The sequence below is a fragment of the Triticum aestivum genome, chromosome 5A (assembly GCF_018294505.1).
Source record: "Triticum aestivum cultivar Chinese Spring chromosome 5A, IWGSC CS RefSeq v2.1, whole genome shotgun sequence".
Taxonomy (NCBI): Eukaryota; Viridiplantae; Streptophyta; class Magnoliopsida; order Poales; family Poaceae; genus Triticum; species Triticum aestivum.
In genome coordinates, this window is record NC_057806.1 from 356,838,730 (window position 1) to 356,865,492 (window position 26,763).

Below are 26,763 nucleotides of genomic sequence, written 5' to 3' on the forward strand. Positions count from 1 at the left end.
TTGAGAATGAAGGCCGGCAATGCCACGACATAATATTATACAAGTTCAACCAGCTGATCTCCAAGTGCTAGACTGTTTACACACATAAGCTGCCTATCTCATCATACAAAACAAAAAGGGTCGTGCCTTATATCAACACAAACAGTGGAGTGGAGTTCTGGCCGCTCAGCTCCTCCCAGCCTGTATGGCAGCCCGGACAAAATCATCACATTTCGTGTACCCGCTGGAGAACACGTCTGGCAGCGCCCCCATGACGTCGAAGGCCTCCTGCAAATCTTCAGACGAGCTCATGTCGTCAAGCCATGAGAGCAGGTCCTTTGATAGTCCCGCCATCTCCTTCATGTTGCTCAGCCTTTCTTTCATCGTGGATTCCCACTTGCTGCTTGCTTCGTCTTTCTGGCTTGACTTGCTAGTCCCAGATGATTTGCCCTTCTTGAAGAATTGCTGCAGCTGCTCGACCAACCCAGTGTACACCAGCATCGACTGGACAATGGCAAAGAGCCTCTTGCCGTCGTCGTTTGGATCAGCGGACGAACCTTCGTCTGACCGGGCCGCGGAGGAAGACGACTCGGCGGAAAGCTTGAGGGCGGATCGCCCATGCTTGTGTTGCATGTAAGCATGGTAGATGCCCCTCTGCAGGAAAGCAGGGCGGTGCTGTGTCCAGCTCTCGTAAGACTCAGACAGCAGAGAGTTGACCATCATAAACTGCACAGTTTCCTCCGGAGACCCTGGACTACCCCGAGCTCCAGGGGGAGAAGCTGAAACCCGACTGGGAGATTCTGAAGTTGAGAGAGAACTGGACAGGTAAGTAGAGATGGCCTTGGCCATCGAATGGCGTTGCTGGTTGGCACTTCCATCTACAAGATGAGAAGCCATCTGGATCATGAAAGGAAGAAACCGTGAATTGCTCTCCTTCCCCCCACCCTTGCAGTCGGTGCTGAAAGAAGCGCCTGTGGCAAACCTGGCCAGCATCTAGTAAAAACAACACAACAATTATCTGCAATTAGTCGTTTGTAAGATGTGAAAGAACAGAAAATCTATCCACCGAAATGTTAACAACAATTCAGTGAATTGCTAGGCCAAATTTTACGTTCCCTGAAGTCCCAAACCCAGTGTTTGCCTCTCCCCTTAGGTAACAATAGGGGAGACTAACTAGACAAGAATAATATTCACCAGATTTTCCATCCTTACAATAGCCATGTGGCCATGGATTTCAGTGTCATATTGCCATCAGATCACAAAATTACACGCTGTACAGGGTGTTTGGCAAAATAAAAAACAAAGAGTGTAGATTACACTAGATGTTTCAACTTTTCATTCAAGTAAAATAAACCAACATTTGTTAAAGAATATTTTCTCTTCAGTTTGGAATTGTTTTTGGAGTTCATCACCTATTCCATTTGTAGATGGTTTTCATTACTTGGTTTTGTTGACTCTGCACAGAATTTTGTAACCTTGCTGCTTTTTGTTAATATAACCAGTAGGGCTCTACCCAACTGTTATCGTACAAAAGAAATGGTGATAGTGCAAACCCTTAGATTCATTTCTTATATTGTTTTAAAAAGGAGACCAAGATAGCAACAGCCACGTACCAGAACAATGTCGTATGTCAACAACCGGAGACGACTTCCATCTGCCCGTCCTTGAGAATTCAGTTGGTCCCAATACTGATCTACACATCGGTTGTACTGCCCATGTGGAACAGATGGCCCCCTCAGCGGAAAGATACAATTACACAATGTCTCGTTGTTTCTCAGGGTAGCCCCATCCCATTCCTTTTTAGGAGTCTTCAGTGCAGCATCAGCTCGTTTGGCTTCCTGATGACATTGGTAGTGTATGATGTTGAAGTGGCTAACAGTAGTGAATACACAATCCCCACGGCCACTGCCAGAACTTGTTGCACCCAGGTTCACCCGTTTACTGAAAGCATAGACTCCTAACATGTCTGTTGGTCTTAAAGTATACCCTTCTCTACAGACCATACAGGCCAGCCCTTCTTCCTCTTCTTCCACATCATCAAAACCTTCGATTATAGGCTGAGAGACAACGATACGTCTACCTCCATCCGAACCAAATTCTTGCCGCATTCCTAGCCCCTAGAGAGAAAGAAAGCAGCAAAATATGTTACTTTGTGGTGCAAATGTAGACATTGAGATCAAACAACAAAGCATAAACTACACAAATAAAAACAAGGAATAATCAATAGCCTATAATTTCAGTTCAAGATTCAACATGATTTTGCGCATTTGCAGAATAATCTTTGAAAAACAGGGTTAAAACAATCGGTTGAAACATAACAGCTGATGAAACTATATCTGTAGCGGTTACCTTAAGTAGTATTTCTCTTTTCTGGAGAGCACGGCGTCGCATCTCATCCCTCGTAGCATGCCGCAGTTCTTGAATCTTCCCCCACAGGAAGCCATCGCCATTATTTTCTTTGTTCGCTAGGGTGTCCAAAAGATTTTCTGCTCGTGCACCAATTTCGTTTTCACCAGGCACCCCTTCTAAAGCATGGAGAAGTGGTAAAATGCCTTCTTCATCGACACACTTCTGTGTAGGCAAATGACCCTTTGCAAGCCCTTTCAGCATTGATAGGATGAATGGAATAGATGGCAGCTTTAATCCAGCTGCCCATTCTGCACTAGTTCTAGAGCTAGCCAGCCCTGCAGAAGCAAATCTTTCCTTCAGATGCCCTAAAGCAGCTTTTGTAATGCCCTTCTCTAGAATGATCTCCTTCAGCCTCTCACCACATGAACTCGTCTTGAGTGATTCCGACACTCGAACAAAGTTTTCAACAGCAGATCTCTGCATTGATGCCTTTTGGCTTAAATTGTCATCTTTTTTATTCTCTTCATGCTGCTTCTGCAACCGGTCAAACTCACTCCAGTCCCTAAGGTAGGGCTCAAAATGTTCGACCAGAACTTCCATAGCTGCTGGCTCTCCATAGGTCAGGTAAGGCAAGATTCTGGCAACCATCTCCTCATTCCTTTGTTGCTTGTTTGATTTTTTGGTGCCTACAGGATGACATAACCTCTCCAAAAACATGAGAACAATTTTTTTGGCCTGCTCACACGCACCAGTCTCCTCAACACTAGTTGTAAATACACTTTGCGAGATACTTATGTCACTCTCATTAGCTTCCAATGTAAGGCTTTCTACAATTAATAGAATACCCTCGGCTGGTTCCATTGCATCTACTGAGAACGCGCGCCTGGCTGTCTCAAGTAGCAAACCAAGGGCACCCAGACGTAGTAAGGCACATCTATTTTCACGGATTTTGCAACAATACTTGAGAAGGTTAAGAACTGAAGCCAACTCCTCCTGGTTAGATCTTAACTCGTCATCACGTAGGCTCTGGCAAAAAGAAAACTGGGATTCAATAAAAATAACAGAACTGAAGCATAACAGTTGAATAAATGTAAACTTTTTCAACTTCATGACACTGCACTTGAGGGACAAGAAAACCAAAAGTATTGACACAACATACCTGAATCATGCTTAATATAATTTCCAGACCTCCACATTCCCTAACAGCACCTGATATGGCAAATTCAATTTCAGGATCTTGTGATTCCTCCCTTTCTTCTTCTAGCTCTTTAATCATGGGCTCAGTTGCTTCACCATCTAAACCCTGATCAGGGAAAAAAATTTTGACACAACAGCGAATGATGTGAATAAATCTGGATGTATATTAATCCAAGAGGAGGCAGAAAATCAAACCATGCACAATCCTTAACTAGTTTCAGACCAAATAGACTATCCTCAAATTACTGAATTACTCAATACATGTACAGCAATATGATTTACCAATAAAAGGTAAAAGCTATGATGGAACACTAGGCATGTATATAATTGTAATGTGCACACAATACGGTTCAAAGGTTTCGCGCTTCACAGTTTTTAAAAGAGAGATTTGGTGCTTCACAGAGGACACGATTAAACATTTTCCATAGTAATGAAAATGCTCTTGGCTCGACATAGCCTCAATGCAGGGGTAAAGGTTAACGCAAACTTGTATATGGCCAAGGAGCAGCGCATGGAAACAAGCATCAAGATATCAAAAAACTGCTACAACTAGCAAGGTGCTACATACGCGGTAAAGAATTTAAGGCAACAAAAAATAAGTTAAACCCTCGTAATGTACCTGTAGTCTGTAGGTTACCGTCATTGGCGGGCAATCTCTGACAGATGACGTAGCAGAGAGTGTACTGGCACTCGACAAAGAATGCTGAGTTTGGCCGTGGTGCTTTCTCCACACTTGCTCATAGACCTGGGAGATGCTAAGATCAAGTGAAATTATATTCCCAGCAACCAGTAATTCCATACCATAGTCATCTTCTATAAGTCCAATCAAATCAAGTTGCCGACATATTTTGTTTTTCACATCTCTCATTAGTGGGCCAATCTCCACACTGGAGTATGGACTCTTTGTCATGGAACCCCTGATGAACTCTTCTTGAGTATGTGACTTGTTTAAAATCAAAAGGTAAACAGGCTCTGGTTTCACTGGGCAAATCAAATCACAGAGTTGCTCCAAAATAAACTGCAAAAGAGCATGATCACAATTAAGTTGCATTTTATTATGAGTGTTGATAGGAACAGGAAAAGAAGTTAAGCACAATATCCAAACAAAAATAAATGTGTGTGCTTGTACCAGAGATGTCCGTCTCTTTTTCTCCTTCACATGCTTCTGCAATCCAGAGATGCAAGCACGAATAAATTGGCGTTTGTTTGCAGTACTCTCTATAAGTAAACTATCAAGAAGGTCTTTCAAAAGCCGATTGCAGTCATTGATTAACTTCGTCTTCTGCACAACTAGCCCACGAATAACCAAGAAGGCCTCAAGCACCTCGGACAGTAACTTGTCACTCATAAATCTGCAACATGGAGGAAATGTAAATACAAGATGGTGGGATTCCGAATGAGAATATATTGAGATTTACCTTGCTCTAATATTGGGAATTTCGAGAAATTTATTCAGGAGCTCCACAAGTTTATGAAGAATGAATCCTTGTGAGATGTCAATGCTAAGGCTTCTCTCCTGCGATTCAACATTGTACACTTCTTTTGTTATCAGGGAACACAGTGTGGCTAAGCAACCACGAACAGTTAAGAACAGACGTGAAGCCTCTGAATCAATCATTGTCCCCAGTAACTCAAAGTACTCCGCTGCACTCTCACCAGCTGACAGTGTCCGGGGAAGTAAAGACATGAGCAAGTTCAGTAACTGAAACTGTCTGGAAGAGTTTGACGGGCATAGCAAGCTTATAAGAGTGCATATCTCAGATCTTATCGACTGAGAACAGGAACTTAAAATCAAGTCTGAAACCCAGGAGCCCAAGGCAAATTTTGAGAAATCGCTTTTAGATGACTTCCGACATGCACGACGCTTCCATCTGAGTCCATATTTCAGAACAAGGTAATCTGATTTCTGCGAATCATGACGTGCTTTCTGTACTCCTTTCACTGCCTGTGATACTTTGTATTGCCTCCTCACAAAATCCAGATATGACGCACCACTCTCCCATTCTGAATAGCTCAGCAGTGGCATATCCTGACCTCTTCGACTACCATCAGGACTTTTTCCAGATATATCAGACTGAACCTTGGAAGAGGATACATTAGTTGCCAAGTGACCTGTGGTATCATCATTCTTCGATTGCAACATCAAGCCAGATTTTCCCGCACCTGACTCCTTGTCCCCAGCATCAGATTTTGGAGGTGTGCAAGCCTGAGAAATTATTCTCAGACAAGGAAGAATAATATGCTCTGAAATTGCAGGGTGCTTTGCTCCAACTTTAATAGAAGAGAACAAAAGCTGAAAGGCAACACGTAACCTCGCTTCCCAAAACTCATCTACAAGGGCACATGTCTCTGAAAGTAGCTGTAACTCTTCTCGTGTCGATTGTGCAATATCCATGGAGCGATGGTGCTCAAGACAATACATTACCTTCTTCTGAATCAACTTGTCCAGTTCCTGGACTGCATCTGCATCACCTTCAGAGAATGAAGATAGCACAGCCCTGGCAAGAGTGCGTGAAGTTCTAGGGCCTTGATGAATGTTGTTTTCAAATAACTCAGATAAAATGCCAGTGCTGACAAGTTGCTTCCTGCAGTTTGTGTGTTTGGATAGCACTTGTAATAGCTCTAGGCATTGCGTAACAAACGTAGTACTACATCCATAGCAACTACTTGGAGACCTTGGTATTGAAAAGGCTGGCAATGCATTGGCATCATTAGAACTTTTCTGGTGCAGATATGCCATTAGAACACGGCGCAGTCCTTGTAGCGTCTGAACACTTTTGCTGACTGAGTCGAAAGCTGCTTTGCATTTTTCACCATACAGAACACCAAGAAGTGCAATCTTGCGATTTACCTTGCAAGTGGGACCAGGCAAGGACACCATCATCTGCTGGACAGCATCTTTCTGTTGTGAATCTATCTCCTGTTCACCTATGCTGGATACAAGTTTGATGAGAGGCTTCTTAAATCCCATCAGTTGCTGGTATCGCCTATGAGCGTTTTCTGACTCTGACTCAATTGCTGCCAATCCTTTTCTCATATCATCATCGTTTTCCATGTTATCAAACGAGAAGCTTGGTTTTGCCATGAAATGGAATTCAAAACGGCCATATTTACTATATCCACACTCGTTGCAGAGAAAAGAGTCAAGGTTTTCATAGTTAATATTTCTACATTGCCTGCACTGATATGCATTTTCATGGCAGTTGCTACAGATTCCATGCTTATCAGTGACAGACCTGCTGCACCGTGGGCACTGCAATGACTCGAGTGAAGAAGCTTGGAGATTTTCATAAAATGAATCGAGCTCAATCATGAAATTGCATGCTGTTATTGGAATGGGGAATTCAACCTTCAATTCAGTCTGATTAAAAGTAAGATGGCAGCTTTTGGCCCGTTTCCACAAAGACCAATTATTCTTCAGCTCAGACAAATCTGTTACAGGCCTGTTGTTGTAATACAGGTTCAGCACTTTCACTGACTTGGACTTACGTGCATCATAAACATTCATGGTCACTGACTGTATAGTAAAGCTTCCAGTACATTTTACTATTATCCTGTTGTCAGTAAATTTGGTCTCAGACTTGAGGCTTTCAAGCTTCATTCTTGAATACGGAACATCTGGACAGCTACAGGTCACACAAGGCTCACTCTCCAAATAATAGCCATCAAACTCCACTAAGCAACTCAGCGTATTGTATATACGGGAATTTGGATGGTTTGCTAACAGCTCATTCTGCGAATGGAGGGTGTAAAAAATGCAGCTTATTACATCAGATGTTAAACACTTATTCAGAAGTTCAGCTTCATTCTGCTTTGCACTAGAGTCATTTGCTTTTCCTAGTAAACAGGTCATGAGGTCAGTGTACTCAATGATGTTCTGGCCATACATGGGAAGATATTGCACCTTCTGCAGTAGAACTTTCAACATTGTTTCCTTAAACAGGTTCTTTGCATGGTACCATAGTCCAAATAAAACACATTTGGCCTCATGGCGGACACTTCCTGAGTTCCATTCTAGCAAGAATGTGTCAACAAAACGCTTCAACACATCCCCTTCCTTGTCATTGAACCCTTCCACAGCCTGATCCATGTCCATGCATGATTTCTCCGAAGTGCCTTCCGAAGCATCATCACCTTTCCGCTTCTTCTTTGAATCTGAAGATTGTGAAGCAGTTCTTGTAGAACCTCCAAGATCCCCACTTTCTGTTTTTTGTACAGTTTGATTGACATCTTTCCCTGAGTGGAAGGCCAAATTCAGAAGCTTGAGAGTCTGAATAATACACTCTTCACTGAAATAGTAAATGTTGTCCATCAGAAAAGGAAGAAGATCCATGTGCTTCAAGCAGAACTTCTGCCAATTTCTGGGCCTTGCTGCAGCCACATCACAAAGAGTAGACAAACATTTTATAAGCTTAACACTTCTCTCATATGGCACAGGATTTCGAAAACCTCCAGACTTGTTAATGATTTTATGAAGTTTCTTGACTTCATGGGAATATTGCCACGAATCCCTAACACTGTAATAGTGAGTCTTGCTGCCACACAAATGAAGGAATAGCCTCCTTGCGTATCTACGAACAAATGTAGTATGTGGGTTGCTAATATAACTGCAGAGAACATCCTGGTACCCGTCCAACTTGAGATCCTTAGCGTTGGGAACCTTGTAGCTTCTATCCTTTTCAGCCGATTTCTCCTTCTCCGGCCGAACCATGCTATATACTAGCCGGAAAGTATTCTCCAACAACAATTTGTTGTAGTCCATGAATAGATCAGTCGGATGAGATTTGGCATATGAATCAGAAAAAAAGGGAGAGAAGTTTCCAGCTGGTAGCTCTCTCCGCACTGTCAATAGGGATCCACATCCTGAACCAGAACCACCTTCTCCATTTGTGGATGATGACTTGAAAATATGAACAAGCTGTTGCAGTATGTCCATTAAATAATTCAGAAATGATTGTTGCCTGAGGGCAGAGCAAGCACGAATTAACTGAGAAGCAAATTCATTTTTATCCTTGTCATCACTGGAGGACGAGGGGCCTGTCGTTGACACTGGAACCTGAACATGACCTTTCTCCGTCAAATCAGAGCTTCCACCAGACTTCGAATGAGAGCCATCACTCCCAGGCTGATGCCAGTTACGGAACATGAGTGTGAAAAACATGAAAATAAGGATAGATACTTCTCCAAAAGAACATCGTGTTTTGGCAGGAAATGGTTTACTTATATTGATTTCATCCATGAGCCACTTGACAAATTTTTCCAAATCAAAATATTCTGGCTTTGAGCTATCCATGAAAGGTCCACCAACTGCAGATGAAAGTCTATAGAACAACTGCATTATAGGTATGGCTTGAGTGCCAGCTGTGGTCCCCATCCAGCCTCTGAGCTCTTCAATTAGACAACTGAGTAGTAGGGAGTTAACGGCACGTTTGGATGCAGAAATTGAAACCGTCCTTTGGTCTGTCATGGACCCAGGGAAATCTGCAGATCCACTTGCATCCAGTACATGAATTGGTGACTGTGAGGTCTGGACACTTCTATCAGCAGCAGGAGGAGGAACACTGGTATCAGCTAGCTCATCAATAGAGAAATGAATATCACTGCCCTCACCTCCAAATGTATCAAGTTCAATTGTTACTGCTGACATAGGATGATCTTTTGAATGCGGTGCAGGTAGACGATCTGCATCAAGTATCTCATAGCATGTTTCACACAAGTCAAAGTCTGGACATATGTTGCAGTGCCACCTTTGCCTAAGTATTGGAACTGTGGAACAACCATCACAACAGTACTGCACTGACGATGTGGCAGGATCTTCTTCAATCATAACCTGGGCATTTCCACTAGCGGGATTCATAGCAGAAGCACTTGCTTTTGCATGATTATCAGAGCCGTCATCATTAGCTATCATTGTCTGCTTTGGGAAAGGAACTTGTAGAAATCGTGATGAAATAGCCAAACTGAAAATAAGAAACAAAAGTTAAGCTATCGGGAAGACTACAAGAGCTGATAGCAATAAAACAAAAACTGGGAAATGTCAATGGACATGCAAATACAGAAAGATCACCTGCTAGAAGTCTGAACAGCCTCGTATGGAGCAAATAGTAGCTTCTTCAATAGAGCAACTGCAGGTGCCACTGAAACACCAGACTTTTCATTTGTATGCAGAGACAAGCATTCAGCATAGCTATAAATAAATTCCACACAAGGTATAACAAGATTATTTATCATTTGAGTATCTGGCCTGTCTAAATCCAAAATGTCCCAGAAAACTTGCATTAGACCGTCAACTAATTCTGTACCTGCAGAAGGCAAAGATAAGCTATTAATCTCCACAATGTATAAAATATGCCAAATTTACAGGCCATAGTTTAATTAAAATATGATTCACATTCCTAATACCAGGCTGTCACTTTTAATCAAAGACAACATCAGCAACAGTTACTACCAAAACATCATTGCAATTACACATAATTCAAACGGCATGTCTACTCATATTATCGATAAGAATATTCTTCCGTGACATTTAGCAGAGCACGTCTTATTCTTAGAACAGAAGTGAAGAAGGTAGAAGAATCAACACAAAGAAAGATGTGTTGTCGCATTAGAAAAGTGCCTTTCATATTATTTAGTGCATCCTGCACCAGATGAACAGCAACCTCGCTTTACGTTAACTGGCAGCCAATAGGTTAATTAGCAAAAGAACCAAGGGCATTGCCTTGGCTGTTTAAGTACTATAATTTGAACATGTATAACTAACCAATAAAAAATAGCTAATATCTTTTAGAACTGCCCCCCCCCCCCCCCTGGTTGGTAAATACTCCATAACCAACTTGAGTATGCGGTCCACACCACAACACAGCAGAAGCGAACTGGCCCTTCCTTCACATACATAGTGTCTGAGTCTAAATTGCCAACTTCATGCCACAAGAATGTTTATGTAACGTACCTAAGTATAACAACCATAAGAACATAGTAGTTACAGGAATATCTTTCTGGTTTAGGAACAAATCCTGGAACCCACCGGGAGTAACCAGCCAGTCTCCCAACTGTAAGAGAGATTTTCCTTTCATGTTTTCACAAACTATGTTGTTTCAGCTGGATCATATGAGCGCCAATGGGAACAAAAAGGTTATTGCTGCAATGACCAATGATGGACCTCATCATGGCCAAGGCTGGCCACTGGAGGATTAGCACTGGTGTGTGTTGTATATGTTAATTGAATTTACGTCCCCTTGGCTTGTTGCCTCGAGGGGATGATCTCATATTATGAATGTGATTTTCACCTTGATGACAAGATGTGCAAAGCTTTTGCATGCTCTTTAAAGAAACAATCCATCAAAATGGCATCAATTTTTGTTAACCAAGTTACCTATTTAAACCCCAGTAATCACAGGGATCTCCAATTTGTTGCCATCAACTTTTGGAACACTAAAATTTACTTTTACTTTTTTTTAATCACAAGGATCTCCGATTTATTGCCATCAACTTTTGGAACACTACAGATCACTTTTACTTTCTTTTAAACACGACAGATCACTTCTACTAGCATCAAAAGTAACCAAGTATTTTATGCATCAGGCTTTTAAAGAGAAACACTTTAGCATCACAATCACAACAATACAACAAAGTGGCTATTTGAGAATGTTAACATACAATAGGTAAGAATTTTAGAATTTGTTGCATAACCTAATCCCAACAGTAGGAATGACGTTTTTTTTGGTGCAGCCTTGTACAACTTTGGATCTAAGTTTATTGATATACACTAGCAAATTATAAGTATCATATTACCAAAATAACCTTTTGTGACAAGTATGGCAATGCCAATTTTCATGTGTTATATTGATCCTTATAAGTAATAAATGGTTCACGCACTGGAATAAATGGTTCACGCACTGGAATGGATAAGGAAAATAAACTTCTTTTTTTCACTAGTTGGGGCCATAAGAATTCACAAACATCAGACACGGAAGGAGTCCTCTGTATTAATTAAGTGCAGAGTAAGAATCCCTACCATGATTCTCAAGAAAAGATGCGAAGTTTAATTTCCTGTGCAAAGCAACTTTGGAGACTGTATGGATCTGGGCAATAAATTCTTTTATCACCCAGCTAGATGCAGCTCCTCCAACTCCTATTCTTGAAGTAATTGCTGGAAGTGACTTTATCACTCCCAAAAGGCGCATAGTGTCCTTAACCTGTGCAAAAATTAAGAATAAAATCAAAAGAGTGACAGCAGAGTAAGAGGGAACGAAAGCCCGTAATATTAGGATTTTGCATAAAGATAATCAAAACTTACATGATAGTACACTTCCTTCTTTGGGAATACAGCCTGAAGGACACGGCATGCAGCAGAATGCAGCAGAGGCTCCCTGTCGCTTTGAAATATGGTTTCCAACAAAGCTCTGCATTTTAGATTATCAAGTTCCATGTCTGCATCAACCGTGTCAGTGCAGCAGCTTGTTTGGCAAAGCAGATAGATCCGTGAGAGGATCCTGAGAGCATCTGCCAAAATCTGCTCCTGCATAGGAGCAGTTGGCATCGTTTGGGGTCTCTTTCCAGATTTCCCACCGGCAGTACTACCCATGACATGGGCTTCCATATCAAGTACAGCATCCATTTTCTCTTTCCACCCAAACTCATCTTTAGCTCGACCATAAACTTCAATAGAATCTACCCTAGGCATAGATGAACCATCGAATGTTCGGCCAACTGTAATTGTGAATTCTTCATCAGCCAGAAGTGATTCTGCAGTAGTAAATGGAATATCATACCATGATCGCATGCCTTCATCAAGCTTAACAACTCTGTGAAACATTGTGATTTCAGACGGGATATTGCTAGCCGATGTGTTACCCACATGGATTCGACAACCAACCATTACAAGATCAGGATTCAGATTTGAAATAGATACCTACAGCCAAATAATAGAATGCAGATAAGTAACTGAAACGTCTGTTACAGGGTAGCAGAAAAATATAAGCAGTTGGGCAATAGCATGGGTGAAAAATTCACAGTAGTCACCACTTGGATTAACAGGTCAGTAATTCCTACCTTGAAGCCAGCAGATGTCAGGCTCTCTAAATACCCATCATCTGAGGTCAGTCTCTGCTTGATGCTTTCAGAATCACCACTTTTGGTTGTATCACTACTAAATTTGACATCAGACGTGATGCAAGTTGTCTTCTCAAAAAAGTCAAGAGGAAATTCTGGTTTGGTGCCAGCATAAGCTCTACTGGTGAGGATACTGCTGCCTAACTTCTTTGTTTGTTCTGCAGTAAGGCTCACTGAACTATCACCTCCACTAGGTGTATGCGAGTAAATATGAAGGCTTCCATCATCATATAAAAGAAGACAATGTGTTTTATCTTTGGATAAAGGCTTATATGCCGCAACACCCACCACTGGAGAATTTGAAGCAGTACCATATCTCATGTTTTGTGCACACAGCTCATGAGGACCCAAAGACACAGCAAGAGGAGAATTTGATTTAAATTTTGATAGACAGGTAAGAGTTCCACTGCCAGCTATAAGCTCTCTCCAACGGTAAAGCCCAGCTGGTTTGGATTTACCATCTTGATCTTCTTCGCATACATATGATAGCTCAGTAACTGATGAAGAATCAGCATCTAAGCGCCCCATGAAAGTAGTGCCATCTTGATGAGACACGAATATAAACCTGTAGGTTGATGAGAAGTACAATGATAATCCCTTGTGCATAGATACTGCATCTTTAACCAAGACTGTGTCAGTCAATGTTTTGGCACCAACATCGCCTGCCAATACAATATTGAGCCTATACAGAAGACCCCCTTCAGAAAGAACAAGTAGCACCAATTTGCCCATTGAAGAGGGAACAAGGGTAGCATCAACAATAACATCATCAGCCACAGTAAAATAATGCAATGGGCTGATGTTATCCTGCGAGAGATCATATATTTTCACAAACATGTTTGTTACCACCATGAGCTGTACCTGAGAACCTGAAACCCATTCCACACGACGAATGTAAGCTCCTTGCAGAGCAAGTTCTATGGCAAGGCGATCAGTTACTTCACCACGACTATTTAGTGTCAGTACTTGGCAATCCCCATATCCAGCAACAGCAAGGTAATGATCCTGTAATGGATTGAAGATCAGATGAACAATTTCAAAGCGGACAATGTTTCTGGAGAGTGGCTTCACATTTGTTTTGTCCGCTGTAATAGGGGCTGCAGTAGGCTGTCCAATGATTTGTCCCACATCAAATATAGCTACTTTATCCCCTTCTCCAACAGCAAGCTTGCCTCGACTGCTGGCAGTCAGCAATGATTTAGTAAGAGAACCATTAGCAAGATGTGACTTGAGTTCCCTTGAATTCGGATAATCAGCCTTTATCTTCAGATCCAGTGATCCGCTTTTGAAAGCTTTCTTTAGTTGGAATACATCAGAAGCTTGTGACACCAGCATATCACCTCCTAACAAGACTTTCCTATCTTTCAAAAGATTCAACTCTCTCTGGCTGAGTATTGTTGGAAGCAACTTCTTGCATAGTTCAAGCATTCGAACTTCAATAGCAAGATTTTTCAGAAATACAGGGAGCCCATCACTAAAGCCTTTTGGCACAGATAACTTGAGGGAAGTATCAGCATCAGTTGAAATGTCATCTTCAAAATCAGAGCCACTATCTGCGACCTGTTCCAGATCATCGTGATAAGGCAACAATGGCTGGAAGCTGCAATCGGCAGGTGCTGGTGCAGTGGATGTTCCAGTAAATTTCCGAGGTTTCAAGCACTGGCAGTTGCTTCCTCTCACACCACCAGCGCCACAATCACAGAAGAAACGGCTTGAGCGGGAATAAACAACACGGTGACCCCGATGGCACACCTTGGCACATACAGAACAGCAACCTTTGGAAACAGTCAAATCACATGTATAGCAGAAGTACCAATGCTGTTCCATAAAATTACTACCACTGGATGTAAATGTGCACACTTTGGATGCTAGTGCCCTTTCACTGTTTCCATCCTCTTCATCATCTCTATCCATGCTCCCCAATTCCCCATCAGATGTTCCATCATCTTCATCTTCCTCACCAGAACTAGCATCACAATCAACAGCAGAATTACTTTCTTGATTGGTGCGAAGAACTAGGTTCTCTGGATTCTTCAACTGCTTTGGTATGAGAGATCCTGAACCACAATCGTTGCCAGAATTTTTAGATGAAAGCCTCTTAAGGGCAGTCCTATTTAATCCAGCCTCGCCAAACACTGACTCCACAAAAGTAAACAGAAACTTCAAAGTATGAAGCAAACCCTCATTACCAACCATCGTCTCCATCAGCATCAGTGTCTTATCAAATAGCTGTTTGAAATGTGATTCCTCACTCGACAGCTGGACAAGAAAATGGAAATACGCTTTGGCAGTTTGGAGATCACATGACAAAAATGCTCTATCAAGTAACAGTAGCATTGCACCAAAGAGATGATGTTGAAGTTCTTTGGCCAATGTCTCAGACGAAGGGCAGATAAGACGCATAAGAAAATCCACTGATGATTCTCTTAGGGTTGTTGAACCCACTGTAGTACCACTCTCACTTTCAGGTTTCAAAGGATGACCCAAAATTCTAAATTCTAACCAAGATGAAAATGAGGACACCTCCAATCCAACAAATTTATTTTGCAACTCCACCTTAAGGGCGGGACAAAGGCCAGCACCTAAAATATCCGTGAACAAGTGAAGGATTTTTAAATTAACCTGCTCAGACTGGCATCTGTCCAACATATCAATAAAGACTGATATTTCAGCATGCTCGGGAGCAAAGAGACTGCTTGCTCCTTCAGGCGCACCTTCTGCATCACCAAGGAAGAATTTAAATACATCTGTTTTTGAACGAATGTCCTCCACTAGATCAATAATGGTAGAAACCAGAATTTCTTCCGCCCCATGGTCGATGCTTTCCTTTGAGTTGATGTCAGCCAGGAACCCTTCTAACTGCTTCAGGGTAAACAGGTCAATGTATCCAGCTAGATCATCCCTGTAGTTGATTAGACTCATAAATATAGAATCACACTGTCCATAAATGGATTTGAATATTCGATCAGATCTAACAGTCATCACCATTCCAAGTAGTTTGGAAATAACACTCACATCAACTTGATCTCTGTCTCCTGGTTGCATGATCTTTATGTATCCATCAAAGGTGTGTATGATGTCATGTATTACGAGAATGCAAGAAAGGAGAGCACTGTTGCTAGAAGCGTAATCTGATGGAAATCCATGTAACAGGCACTTCAAGGGAAAACAATTTTTCTGTACTTCACCTAGCTTTGTAGCAACTCCATCTATCCTTGATGGAAGATCACATATACGTTCCAGCACTGCCATGTCAGAACCAATTTTATCAAAAAGGAGATGATGCTTGGATTTGTCAAAGGCAGAATGCTTAAGCAGCAAAGAAGGATAACAATGATCCTTAGAAGGCCTTTCTCTATCAACAAGTGAGAGATATGCTTCCCTGAAAGTACGAAGATAGGTCTCCAAAAGAGATGATAAAATATTTAAACAATGTCCACTATTTTCACTTATGTATGTCACCAAACTCTTTCCAAGAACAGATTGCTCTCCATAAAAAACCACCTGCTTTCCGTATGAGTCCACATCAGTTTTTTCACTTGCTTGGTTCCTCCAAACACCAATATTGATGAGAGAGAGAATAAAAGAAAGCCATGCTCCTTTCCTGGAAAAATCCCAAGTTTCCAGCATGCTTGAAGCATTGAGAATCTCAGAATTCAACAACTGCAGGAATCCAAATACTACAGACGGCAGGTTGGCACCCACAAGAGACGAAGCATCATCACTTACACTGAGAGCAAATGTGAGGAAGAAATTGACATTTACAAAATCAGGTTTGGACAGATCAACATTCTGAAGGAGGGTATCATTGCCATGATAACCTATATCAGCAAGAGTGCTCCAGCAAATCAGAAATACATATCTTTCAACGATGAGATCATCAGCCAGTTCGGGTTTCATATCCCTCCAACTACCAAGTATTTCTGAAATGGTTGCACTTAAATCAGCCAAGTTCAAGCCTAAAGCTCCAACAGCGGACTTATCAAAATAGAACTCAGCATGAGCAGGAGTCACATCAATCAATTGCGAGAACAGACTACTAGCTGTAGCATACTCCTTGACAGTGTCCATGAGTAAACCCTCCACAATAGCAGTTGCAAAGGATGGCAAGCAATCATTCATGGAACGTGGCTGCTCTTCCTTCACTTGGATATCCCGCATCCTGGATCTTAATCTCATAAACAACCATGTTGGGCGTGTCTGCGGATATAACAGAATATGTCGCAGCACGAGCAGAAGTCTTGAAAGGACTAAAGCCCATCTTGTGAGTCCAGGTGCATTTTTCCCAGGTGGATAATGTTTCATTTTTTCTAAGGAAGAAAGCACAATGCTAACCAAATCAGACTTTTCTGACCCAGTGGTTGAATGAAACGCCACCAACAGAATTTCCAGATGAAAGGCACAAGGCAGAGTTTCACAGAACTCATTAAAATTCAATGAGCTGGATGACTTGTCATCTGCCTTCTCCAAAAGATAACCAACATATTGAACAAAAACTTTTCTTCCCAGAATATATGCCGAGTTTGTCCCAGAGATAATTGCACGGGCAACTAGAGCAAGTGTATAGTTGTTATAAGTGTACTTCCCGTTCTCAACATTAAACACTTTCTCCACAAGGTCTTCTCTTAAAGAAGCAGGACACTCATCAGAAGCAAGGAACATTTGTAGAAATTCAAAACAGGCCATGTTGATGTGCAGTAGGCTAGTCTCCATATGGTGAGATGATGTGTTTTCAGCACTGCTTTCGTCAGGAAGACAAGCTTGGCACTTAAGTATTGACATAAATTGTTCCAAATGATCTGTATGAAACTTCCCGCAAGCATCCATATATGTAGCATTGCACCATTCAGGAGAGAAGATGCATGTTTTCATAAAGCATATCAAATCAGCAGCTAGCTGAATAGGCCCATGCTGGCTGCTTGATGAAACACTCCCAAGAGAAGTCGGCTGTTCAACACTATCAGCTACTCCAGTAGAGCGGGCTTCAGCAAAGAGATTCCCAAATAGTGCGTCTTCCTCGTGACTGGCCACAGACTCCACCTCTGACACACCGGCTTGTTTAGTGCAACTTATCTGCGGCTTCTCAAGTGCAGTCATTGATTTTACTCCTTCTTCACGGAGGAAAAAGATGAGATGCACCAAATCATCCAACCATTGCTCTTCTGAAGGGAAGATAAACTTCAGATACTCCTCACATGTGTATTTCTTCAGCAATGGCACCACCACAGAACGAGCTCGACAAGACAAACCATCAATCTCAGAATTGCATGAAGAATCTAGAACATTTTTGCAAGATTTGTCCCTGTCAACACGACTTGTCCATCTTTTGGTGCTTTCAAGAAGCTTTAGCACATATTGCACGGTATGAGGAGAGTAAGCTAATGGGGGTACTAAGCAAGAACCAGATTTTTCATATCTCCATGTCTTTGTACTAAATATGCCCAGAAGGGAAGCAAGTATGCATACTTGTACAGTACAACAAATATCACTATTGCAGAAGACAATTTGAATCAGCTGTAGGAATTCTTCAAGTATTTGCAGCAACATAATTCCGACACCATCTCCAGAAAATACTCTGTCATGGTTAGAGAACTTGAACTTCAGCCCAAACAAGACCGGCAGACTATTAGCACACCTTGCTACTGAGCATAACATCATGGTATCAGAAACGTCACAGGGGAATTCCATTGCGAGACCATGGGCTAACTTCAAGATTCTTTGGGTAAAAGACAATCTCATGTTAAAATTGATATCTTCTATAACTTCCAAAGCTGGAGATTGACATAGCTTCTGAATCAATGTTAGAAGGCGGGGTATGCAGTGTAGATGCACAACTGCAAAATGTTGTGCTATTGACACCATGGCACTAGGAGATGCAGCATGCAGTGATTCAGAGGTCTCTGGAATAGCATAATTTTGCTGTAAACACTCTGGTGATAAGGTCAAACGAAACCGTTGCAGATCATCTCCACTATTTGAGCAGTTGAAGCCTGGTAATCAATCGTCAAGAATATACAAACATCAGCAAATGAAGCATCAAAAGCGTATAGAACCTTGAACCGCATTTTCACAGACAAGATCTGAAACTCACCTTTTAAATAGCAGAAATATTTGTCCTGTGGGCTCACGCGCTCAGATTCGACTGGGACAGATGACCACTGCTCGATAACGTCGTGTATATTGCTGGGCTCCAACGAGTAAACCTTGCTAGGAGACCCGCTAAGCAGCACAGATTCCATGAAAAAGGCAACTTCATTCTGAAAAGATGTGAAACATAATGAACACAAATGGTTGCTACTGAGAATGCGCGATAACACAATCCAAGAAAGTGCAAGTTAAGGGAACTCTGCACATTTGACAAAATACTGAATCAACTCTGCACAATACAAAATGCTGCCACCATCTCACAATAATAAGATCACAGCAAGGTGAACTTTGTGTGGCCAGAATAAACATCCCCTTCAATTAAAATCAAGACGAAAGAACTTACCAGTAAGCCAAAGTCATCACATGCATATGATGATTTTTCGAGATATAAGAGACAAAACTCCAAGGACCTCTCCGCAATCTCCACAACTGTTGACTCCACTTGCTCCACTGATAACAAGATTAGAAAGAAAACAAAGTGAGAAGCAGATCAAATATTTGCTAGACAAAGTGAGAAGCCGATCAAATATTTGCTAGACAAAGTGAGAAGCCGATCAAATATTTAAGCAAAATCAGAGGGAATGGTAAAAAGGAGGAATAACATTGGAGAAAGAAAATGCATTAATCAAAATCAGGTAAATGAAAAGCAACATTCGATTACAACAGTGCATGAACTGCAAGACACATTAGTACAACCACAATCATATTTACTCCCTAATCCCTACTGGCATCAGAAATAAGTTGAAGCCACACTAAGATCTGCTAAACCGGCGCCTTACAACCTAGGGATGAAAATGGAGTGGAAAGTTTCCGTTTTTCCGGAGCAAAAATGGAAACGGAGAGGAAATATGAAAACGGAAATGAAAATTTGTAAAACGGAAATGGATATGGTATTTTTTTATGCAGAAACAGAAACAAAAACGGAATGGTGTTTTCCGGTGGAACACATGTGGAAACGGAACTTTCTGTTTCTGTTAATATGGAATTTCCGTTTCTACTATAGGCCCATGGCTGCTTTGTAGCCCAACTGCCAAACAACACACAATGACACAATGAATAGAATGAACAAACTGTATCATTTGAGTACCAACTTTTACTACCACACACATGCTCAACTAGACCCTATACGGAATTGTCATGTACTACTACAATACTACCCTATGTTAACAACACAACCATATTATTTTGTAGCCATGTTAACAATTCCATCAATTTGTTTGTTTTTTGTTTGTATTTCTCCATGATTCAAGGGGGTTTTGTTTGCGTGTCCGCTCTGTATTCGCTCCGTGTTTGTTTCCGGTAGTATCTGTTTCTGTATTCGCTTCCTGGGTTTCTGTATCCGTTTCCCCTTCTGCAAAAAAATATGAAAACAAATATGGTAGCACCCAGTTCCGTCCGTTTCCGCGCCGTTTTCATCCGTATTACAACCTAGTCGGAGTAAAAGTAAATTCCAAATACAATACAAGTAAAGAAACAATAATTGCAAAGTAACATCAGAAGCAGCAGCATACTCCTAACTTACAAGAGCACTCACAACTTACTGGACAGCATCAAATTCATAAGGCAGGCACCAAGATGCTCAAAAGGGTAATGAAATGTATCAAAGCAGAATCCATCCATATGAGAGAAATAAGTATATAATACACACCTATCTCTTTAAGTACAACAGTAAACTCCACAAACAAAGAACAAAACAATATACTCCCTCTGTAAAGAAATATAAGAGCGTCTAGATCACTAAAGTAGTGATATAAACGCTCTTATATTTGTTTACAGAGGGAGTAGTAAACAAGGTACTATGAAACATCAAATCAGCAACAAGCTGGTCCAGAACCAAAGAAGAGTCTAAAAAGGTGCATCAAAAGCAAGTAAATTAAGATCTACAGGGATGTCACATTTCATAAGTTTTCAGATGAGATGGATGAATAAATAGGAAGTCCAGTATGACTTAAATTGTTATTCCCTCCATCCGTTTTTAGAGGGTCTAATTTTCAAATCTCCCATACCAAGGCAAAAGCATGGAAGTTGGGAGTAATTTCAGGGAGTAGATTTTGGCCAACAGGATCACAACAAATAGCTGGCTAGCCGACGTTAAACTCTCGCATGCATAACTCATTAATGCATTAATCCTCTCGCCTCCTCACTGGATGCGGTTGCTAAGAGTTAACGTGGCTGCTAACAATTGGTTGATGCATGCAGAAAATTGATGGGAGAGGCCACACACAACACGCGAGAGAACTTTATTAATGGCTACATGCATGGGACAGCTAATTAGGACGAGTAATTATGGGAAAACGAAATTTGGGGTTATGCCCTGTATAAAGGGATGGAGGGAGTAGCAAATATTTGCACATTTGTGGAAGCCTCAGCATATCAAAAAACATGAAACCTGGTATTGGAAGTAGTGTTCACAGACGTAACAACAAGACAATTACAACTGTTAACCAAGACTAACCTAATTTGCTAATTTAGGCTTAGTAGAACTAAAACTGAGTACAGGAGGTGCGGTTTCAGTACAACTAGGCATGAGGAGGTTAGCCTTGGCGGGCAGGTGGTACCTCAGAAAGACACCTTTCGATATTTGGGGTAAATGTTGCAGAAGGATGGTGATATCAATGAATATGTGAGCCATCGAATCAAAGCTGGATGGATGAAGTGGCACCAAGCTTCTGGCGACCTCTATGACAAGAGAGTGCCACAAAAGCTAAAAGGCAGGTTCTATAGGACGGCAATTTGACCGGCAATGTTGTATGGCACTAAATGTTGGCCAACTAAAAGGCGACATATCCAACAGTTAGGTGTGGCAGAGATGTGCATGTTGAGATGGATATGTGGCCACACAACAAAGGATCGGGTTTGGAATGAGGATCATACGTGAGAGAGTTGGGGCAGCACCGATCGAAGAAAAGCCTGTCCAACATCGTCTGAGATGATTTGGACATATACATCGCAGGCCTCCAGAAGCGGCAGTGCACAGCGGACAGTTAAAGCATGTTAATAACCAAACCTGACATGGGAGGAGTCCATTAAGAGAGATCTGAAGGATTGGAACACTACCAAAGAACTAGCCATGGACAGGGGTGCATGGAAGTTAGCTATCCACGTGCCAGAACCATGAGTTGGTTTCAAGATCTTATGGGTTTCAAACTCTAGCCTAACCCAACTTGTTTGGGACTAAAAGGCTTTGTTGCTGTTGCTGTTGTTGTTGTTTAGGAAACAGACATTCAGGCTTTACACCACAAGTTACTAGACGCAGATGATTCTTGCATAAGCTTGCAAATCTTTGGCCAAATACAGATACCTTGCTTGAAAAATAAACGGGACCCAAAAATAGCAAAACATAAGTTTCTACCAAATCAGTGAACAGTCACTATCTAGCCTATTTGCGCTGCCCTGCCAAATGTCAACCATCCTATCAGTCAATCAGAATCAGTTTGCTCTAAGAAGCACCTTTACCCGCCAAGCGCCTGAGCAATGCAAATAAGAAAAGCAGATCCGATACTACATCACTAGGCTATGAGGTCAGAATATGAGCCTGGCGCATGCATGCATCTGCGATTAGCTCATATATGAATCAGTTCATGGTAACTCATATATGAATCAATTCATGGTAGCCCACAGATATAAGCATCCATGACCTCACAGCACAAATAGTACTACCCAAGCTAAAACAAAAACATAAACCCAGACAAGCGTGGAATCCTCTCATGACACAGAAACAAGGTAATTGAAACAGAACAAGGCGAGTGAGGCTCGATGCATGAAACAGGAAGTGTGATGCAAGCAACAAGGCAGAAAAATCAGACTCGTACCCTACGATCGTGCAAAAAGGAAAAGGCAAAACAGCAAACTACCGCTGGAAAGTTTCCCAGCTGTGTAAAGCGACGAAACATGGAAGCTCTAGATCGATCAGCAGGAGAAAACCCGCTATGATTTGAGCAGACCAGTCCAAAGCGTGGCCTCAAGTCATCCAACCATTTTGCTCTAACGAGGCGAATCCTGCTCCCGAAAAGGGATTAAACAAGCGGAGGATCGTAATTCGCAAGCCAATGCAGTCTGGGAGCAGCTGCAGCGCATCTCGCACCCGCGAAGCTCATCACTGCGAGATCGCACAGCCTACTGAGCAAATCCAAAACCCTCGACAGTAGCAAAGTAGGTAGCCGCCTCGGAGAAGGCCGAAACGCTAGCCGCCCAAGGGTTTCGGGGGATCGGGGTAGCTCACCGGAGGAGGAGAGGACGGTGGAGACGACGGCGCGGGCGGCAGCGAGGACGGCGCCGGCGCGGGCGGGCTCGGGCGGCGGGCCGGCGGCGAGGGCCCCCGCGAGCGCCTCGAGGCCCGCGCGGGCCGCGCTGGTGCGGAGGCGGCGGGCCGGCGGGTCCCGGTCGCCGGCGGCGGCGGGGCGCAGGAGGTCGAGGAGCGCCGAGATCTCCGCCGCCATCTCTGAGGGATCTCCGATCGGCGGCGGAGCCCTAGAGAGACGAGCTGGCGCAGGGTCGGATCGATCGCCCGGAGACGGCCAGGGTTTTTGCACTGCGTGTGTGTGCTCTAGAGAGAGAAAGGGAGGGGGGAGAAAGGGGGGAGATGGGGAGGAAGAAGACGACGCGATGGGCCGAGTGGCTTTCTCTTCTTTATTTTACACGGGTGGGGTTGGGGTTTTGGTTCGATTTCTTCATGAGTAAGGAGGGGCTGGATTCCTTTCATTAGACTCTGCTTAGCTGTGTGGTTAGTGACCGCTCCTGGTTAAGTCGGTTCACGGTGATATTTTTATGGAGCTTTTTTGTTGTATGACCCCTGCGGAAAGGATGATAATATTTCTGGAACGGATGGTATTTCTATATTGCCCTCGGTGTGTTGTGTTCATATCTCCTCCTATTTTGTTTTTTTTTTTTGCGAGATCTCTTATTTTTGTTACTGCTCCCTCCATTCCTGAATATAAGCCTTTTTTGAATTCCAGTAGATACGGAGTAAAATGAGTGAATGTTTACTTTATAATGTGTCTATATACATCCGTATGTAGTCCGTACTGAAAATTCTAAAAGGTCTGATATTTAGAAACGGAGGAAGTAGATCGTTGATGACAAGCTTTGTAGCGTCCATCTATTTTTACAAGAGAGTAATATGATTTTTCATATATCTGTGCATAAATAAAGTGTTGAATGATGTATATAGTTTTTTTGTTAAAATTTAGATGCTGCAAATAGTTGAAGAGCATTGCACTACTCATTCTAACATATTGTCCATCAACTGAATAGTATACAGTGCATAGCAACACTAACCTCGATCCCTCAATAAAAAGTAGCAACACCTTAGTATGCCATGCCATATATAGCAATATGTATAAACCTGGTGAAAAAAGTCATACAACTTTAATTTGCAAGCTATACATGAACTCTAGCATGTACACTGACCGAGCCTAGCTAACTAAGGAGTAATAAGTTGTGTGTAAGCATGGAATTACATAATTATCTGGCATTGTCTATTGTTCTGAATATGCATCAACTCTAGCATAAAGTATATGGACTGGCGCTAGGTAACTGAGGAATAATAAATTATGCGTAAGCATGGAGTCACATAACTATTTGGCATTGTGTAGTGTTCTGAAAGAACCACAAGAAAGATCTTGAATGCCTCGTCCAATCCATTTGTCAAATAAAAAGAGAGAAATGTGTATGAATACTTTTAAGCATTAAACACTAAAGATAAAAAAATTATAGCAGATTATAAACTAATGGTTCTATTCACAAAATAAAATAAAATAAAAAATCTCAAAAGAAAAAACACAGATGATTCAAAACATGTAAAGTGTAGCATTGCTGGAAACACTGGACCAAAGACTACCTTTAAACTTGAGTTTACAACAAAGATTAAATATGATAATTAAAATGAAAACATAAGGTGGAAAATAACAAGTACGTACTTTGTTTATTGGTACCTGATTATAGATGTGGTCTCTATTATGATGGGCAAGACTTCCATGAAAGACAAAAAACACATCCAAGTACTAACATCTTGGATAATATAGGTCTAGTATTGACTGCTGGACAACATGAATCATTCCATGGTTGAGTGCATATATCGATAATCATCTTTCTCTTTTTAGTAACATTCAGAAGTCCCCTCAATTGCATTTGCAAAAGATCACACCTTTCCTGATATGCTGAAGTCAATGTTGGAATTGGGAAGCTATGATGATATGGAATCAATACACTACTTGTTGGACCAGTGTAGCATGCAAGAAGCCCGGAAAAAAAGACAGCATTGTTAGAACGTATATAAGCTAACTCAAACAATTTTAGGGATAGCCAATTGGAAACCCAAGTCAAATCACTCGCACTTACACATCTGCACATACCAATCTTTCGCCCCGAGAGTGTCATACCAGATAAGATAAAAATGGAAATAAAACTAATCCTTGCTATGAAGCAAATCAACCAGAGGTATGGAAGGCACATGTGTTATTCTTGCACTTGTAACTAAACGTGACAAAAATGCACAACAAAAAATGAAGACCTTTTATATAAAAGAGTCAAAATTACCACCAAATATGAATGACAAAAAAGTAAAAGAGAAAAGGGTAAATCATACTACAAGAACCCTCATGAATGCTACACATTAATTTATAGGGGTGATCCATGTGGTTTTGGGCCGGAAAGCACAGTAGGTAGGAGCACATTAATCTTGACCTTGAAGATGTTGATGTACACGATCCACTTTCTTCGAGACTGCATCTTCCTGGGCGGAGGAGCCATGACAGCCCCATCTCCTCCTTCCCCTCCTCGAACCCTAGTGCATCTCTCCCCGTCATCTGCACGAATTCAAATCAAGAACTACCACCGATGAAGGGGACACTTGAGAGGGCGCCAAGGTGGAGGAGGGAGTGGTTGACCTAGTGGTGTTGGCCAAGAAAGGGGGCTAGAGAGGAGCAGATGACATTTGTCACCTGATCTGGATAGGATTCGTTGCTGTAGCGAATCCCCCTTTGACCATGGCGAATCCCCTCGAGCGGCGGATCCCCTCGCGCGCCTCGCCTCCCTCCCATGTTGGATCCCCTCGCACGCCTCGCCTCCCTCCTGTGTTGGTTCCCCTCGCGCTCCTCACCTCCCTCCTGCGCCGGATCGATCCCCACCTGCGCATCGGCTAGATCGACGTAGACCGTCCGCGCCGTCGCATCCTCTTTGTATCGAGTGCCTCACCTAGATCCCTCGAGTGAACAATTTTTCTTATGAATGTAGCAAGCCAACGCTAGAAGATTTGACATAAATGGGCCTGCATGGCATCCAAAAAAAGCCCAGTCAACCACATGTATTGAAAAAAGTCACGAGAATAGTGACCCATTTAGGACAGGTGGGCTAAGTTGCGGTAAACTAGAGTTGAAACAAATATCTGACAGACAAAACGATCTAAATGCGAAATTCGACGACCGGAATCACTCGTGGTTTGAGAGAGCTTGGTAGTGTATGCATTTTTTTTCTTGGATATCTTGGAAAAAATCTAAGTATCACACATACGCATTATTGTCTTATGGTGATGAAGCACAATGGACATTTTATCCTCAAGAGAGGGGTTGCATGCATACACCAACATGTCCAACGTCTCAATAAAAGGATTCAAAACAAAATCTCACATGTTTCGACAAAAAATCGTCGCTATAAGTTGGTAGGTTATAGCATCATGCTTGGCTTACTATATTAGCATCGAATAGTTATCACGGCAATAATGAATATATCTACCTCGTAAGACTATAACAAGTTAATTACTAACGAAAAAGTTGTCGAAGCATGTCAACGTTGGATCTAGTTTTGAAAATCTTGCCGCAAAACCTAACTGGTGAAAACAGATTGCCAATCAGATTGACAGATCGAGAGAGAAAACTAATTTCACGAACAAGAACAATACGGGTGATGCCATACTGTTTCTCACATTGGTGTTTTTGTTGCATGCATGTGTGAGATAGGATATTGTGCCACGTGATAGACTTA

At 42.0% G+C, this 26,763-nt stretch overlaps 1 protein-coding gene across 1 annotated transcript; it reads right to left on the reverse strand.

Annotated features, from left to right (window-relative positions):
* On the reverse strand, positions 1-23,362 carry LOC123103349 (auxin transport protein BIG). The gene is made up of 14 exons (XM_044524903.1): positions 23,006-23,362; positions 19,127-19,233; positions 18,728-18,893; positions 12,577-18,626; positions 11,822-12,436; positions 11,540-11,720; positions 9,593-9,827; positions 4,944-9,485; positions 4,655-4,877; positions 4,145-4,543; positions 3,488-3,631; positions 2,329-3,354; positions 1,593-2,096; positions 1-972 (listed from the first exon to the last, which is right to left on the reverse strand). The coding sequence occupies exons 1-14, from the start codon at positions 23,220-23,222 to the stop codon at positions 166-168; spliced, it is 15,216 nt and encodes a 5,071-aa protein (XP_044380838.1). The 5' UTR covers positions 23,223-23,362; the 3' UTR covers positions 1-165.
* Between the last annotated feature and the right edge of the window lie 3,401 nt (positions 23,363-26,763).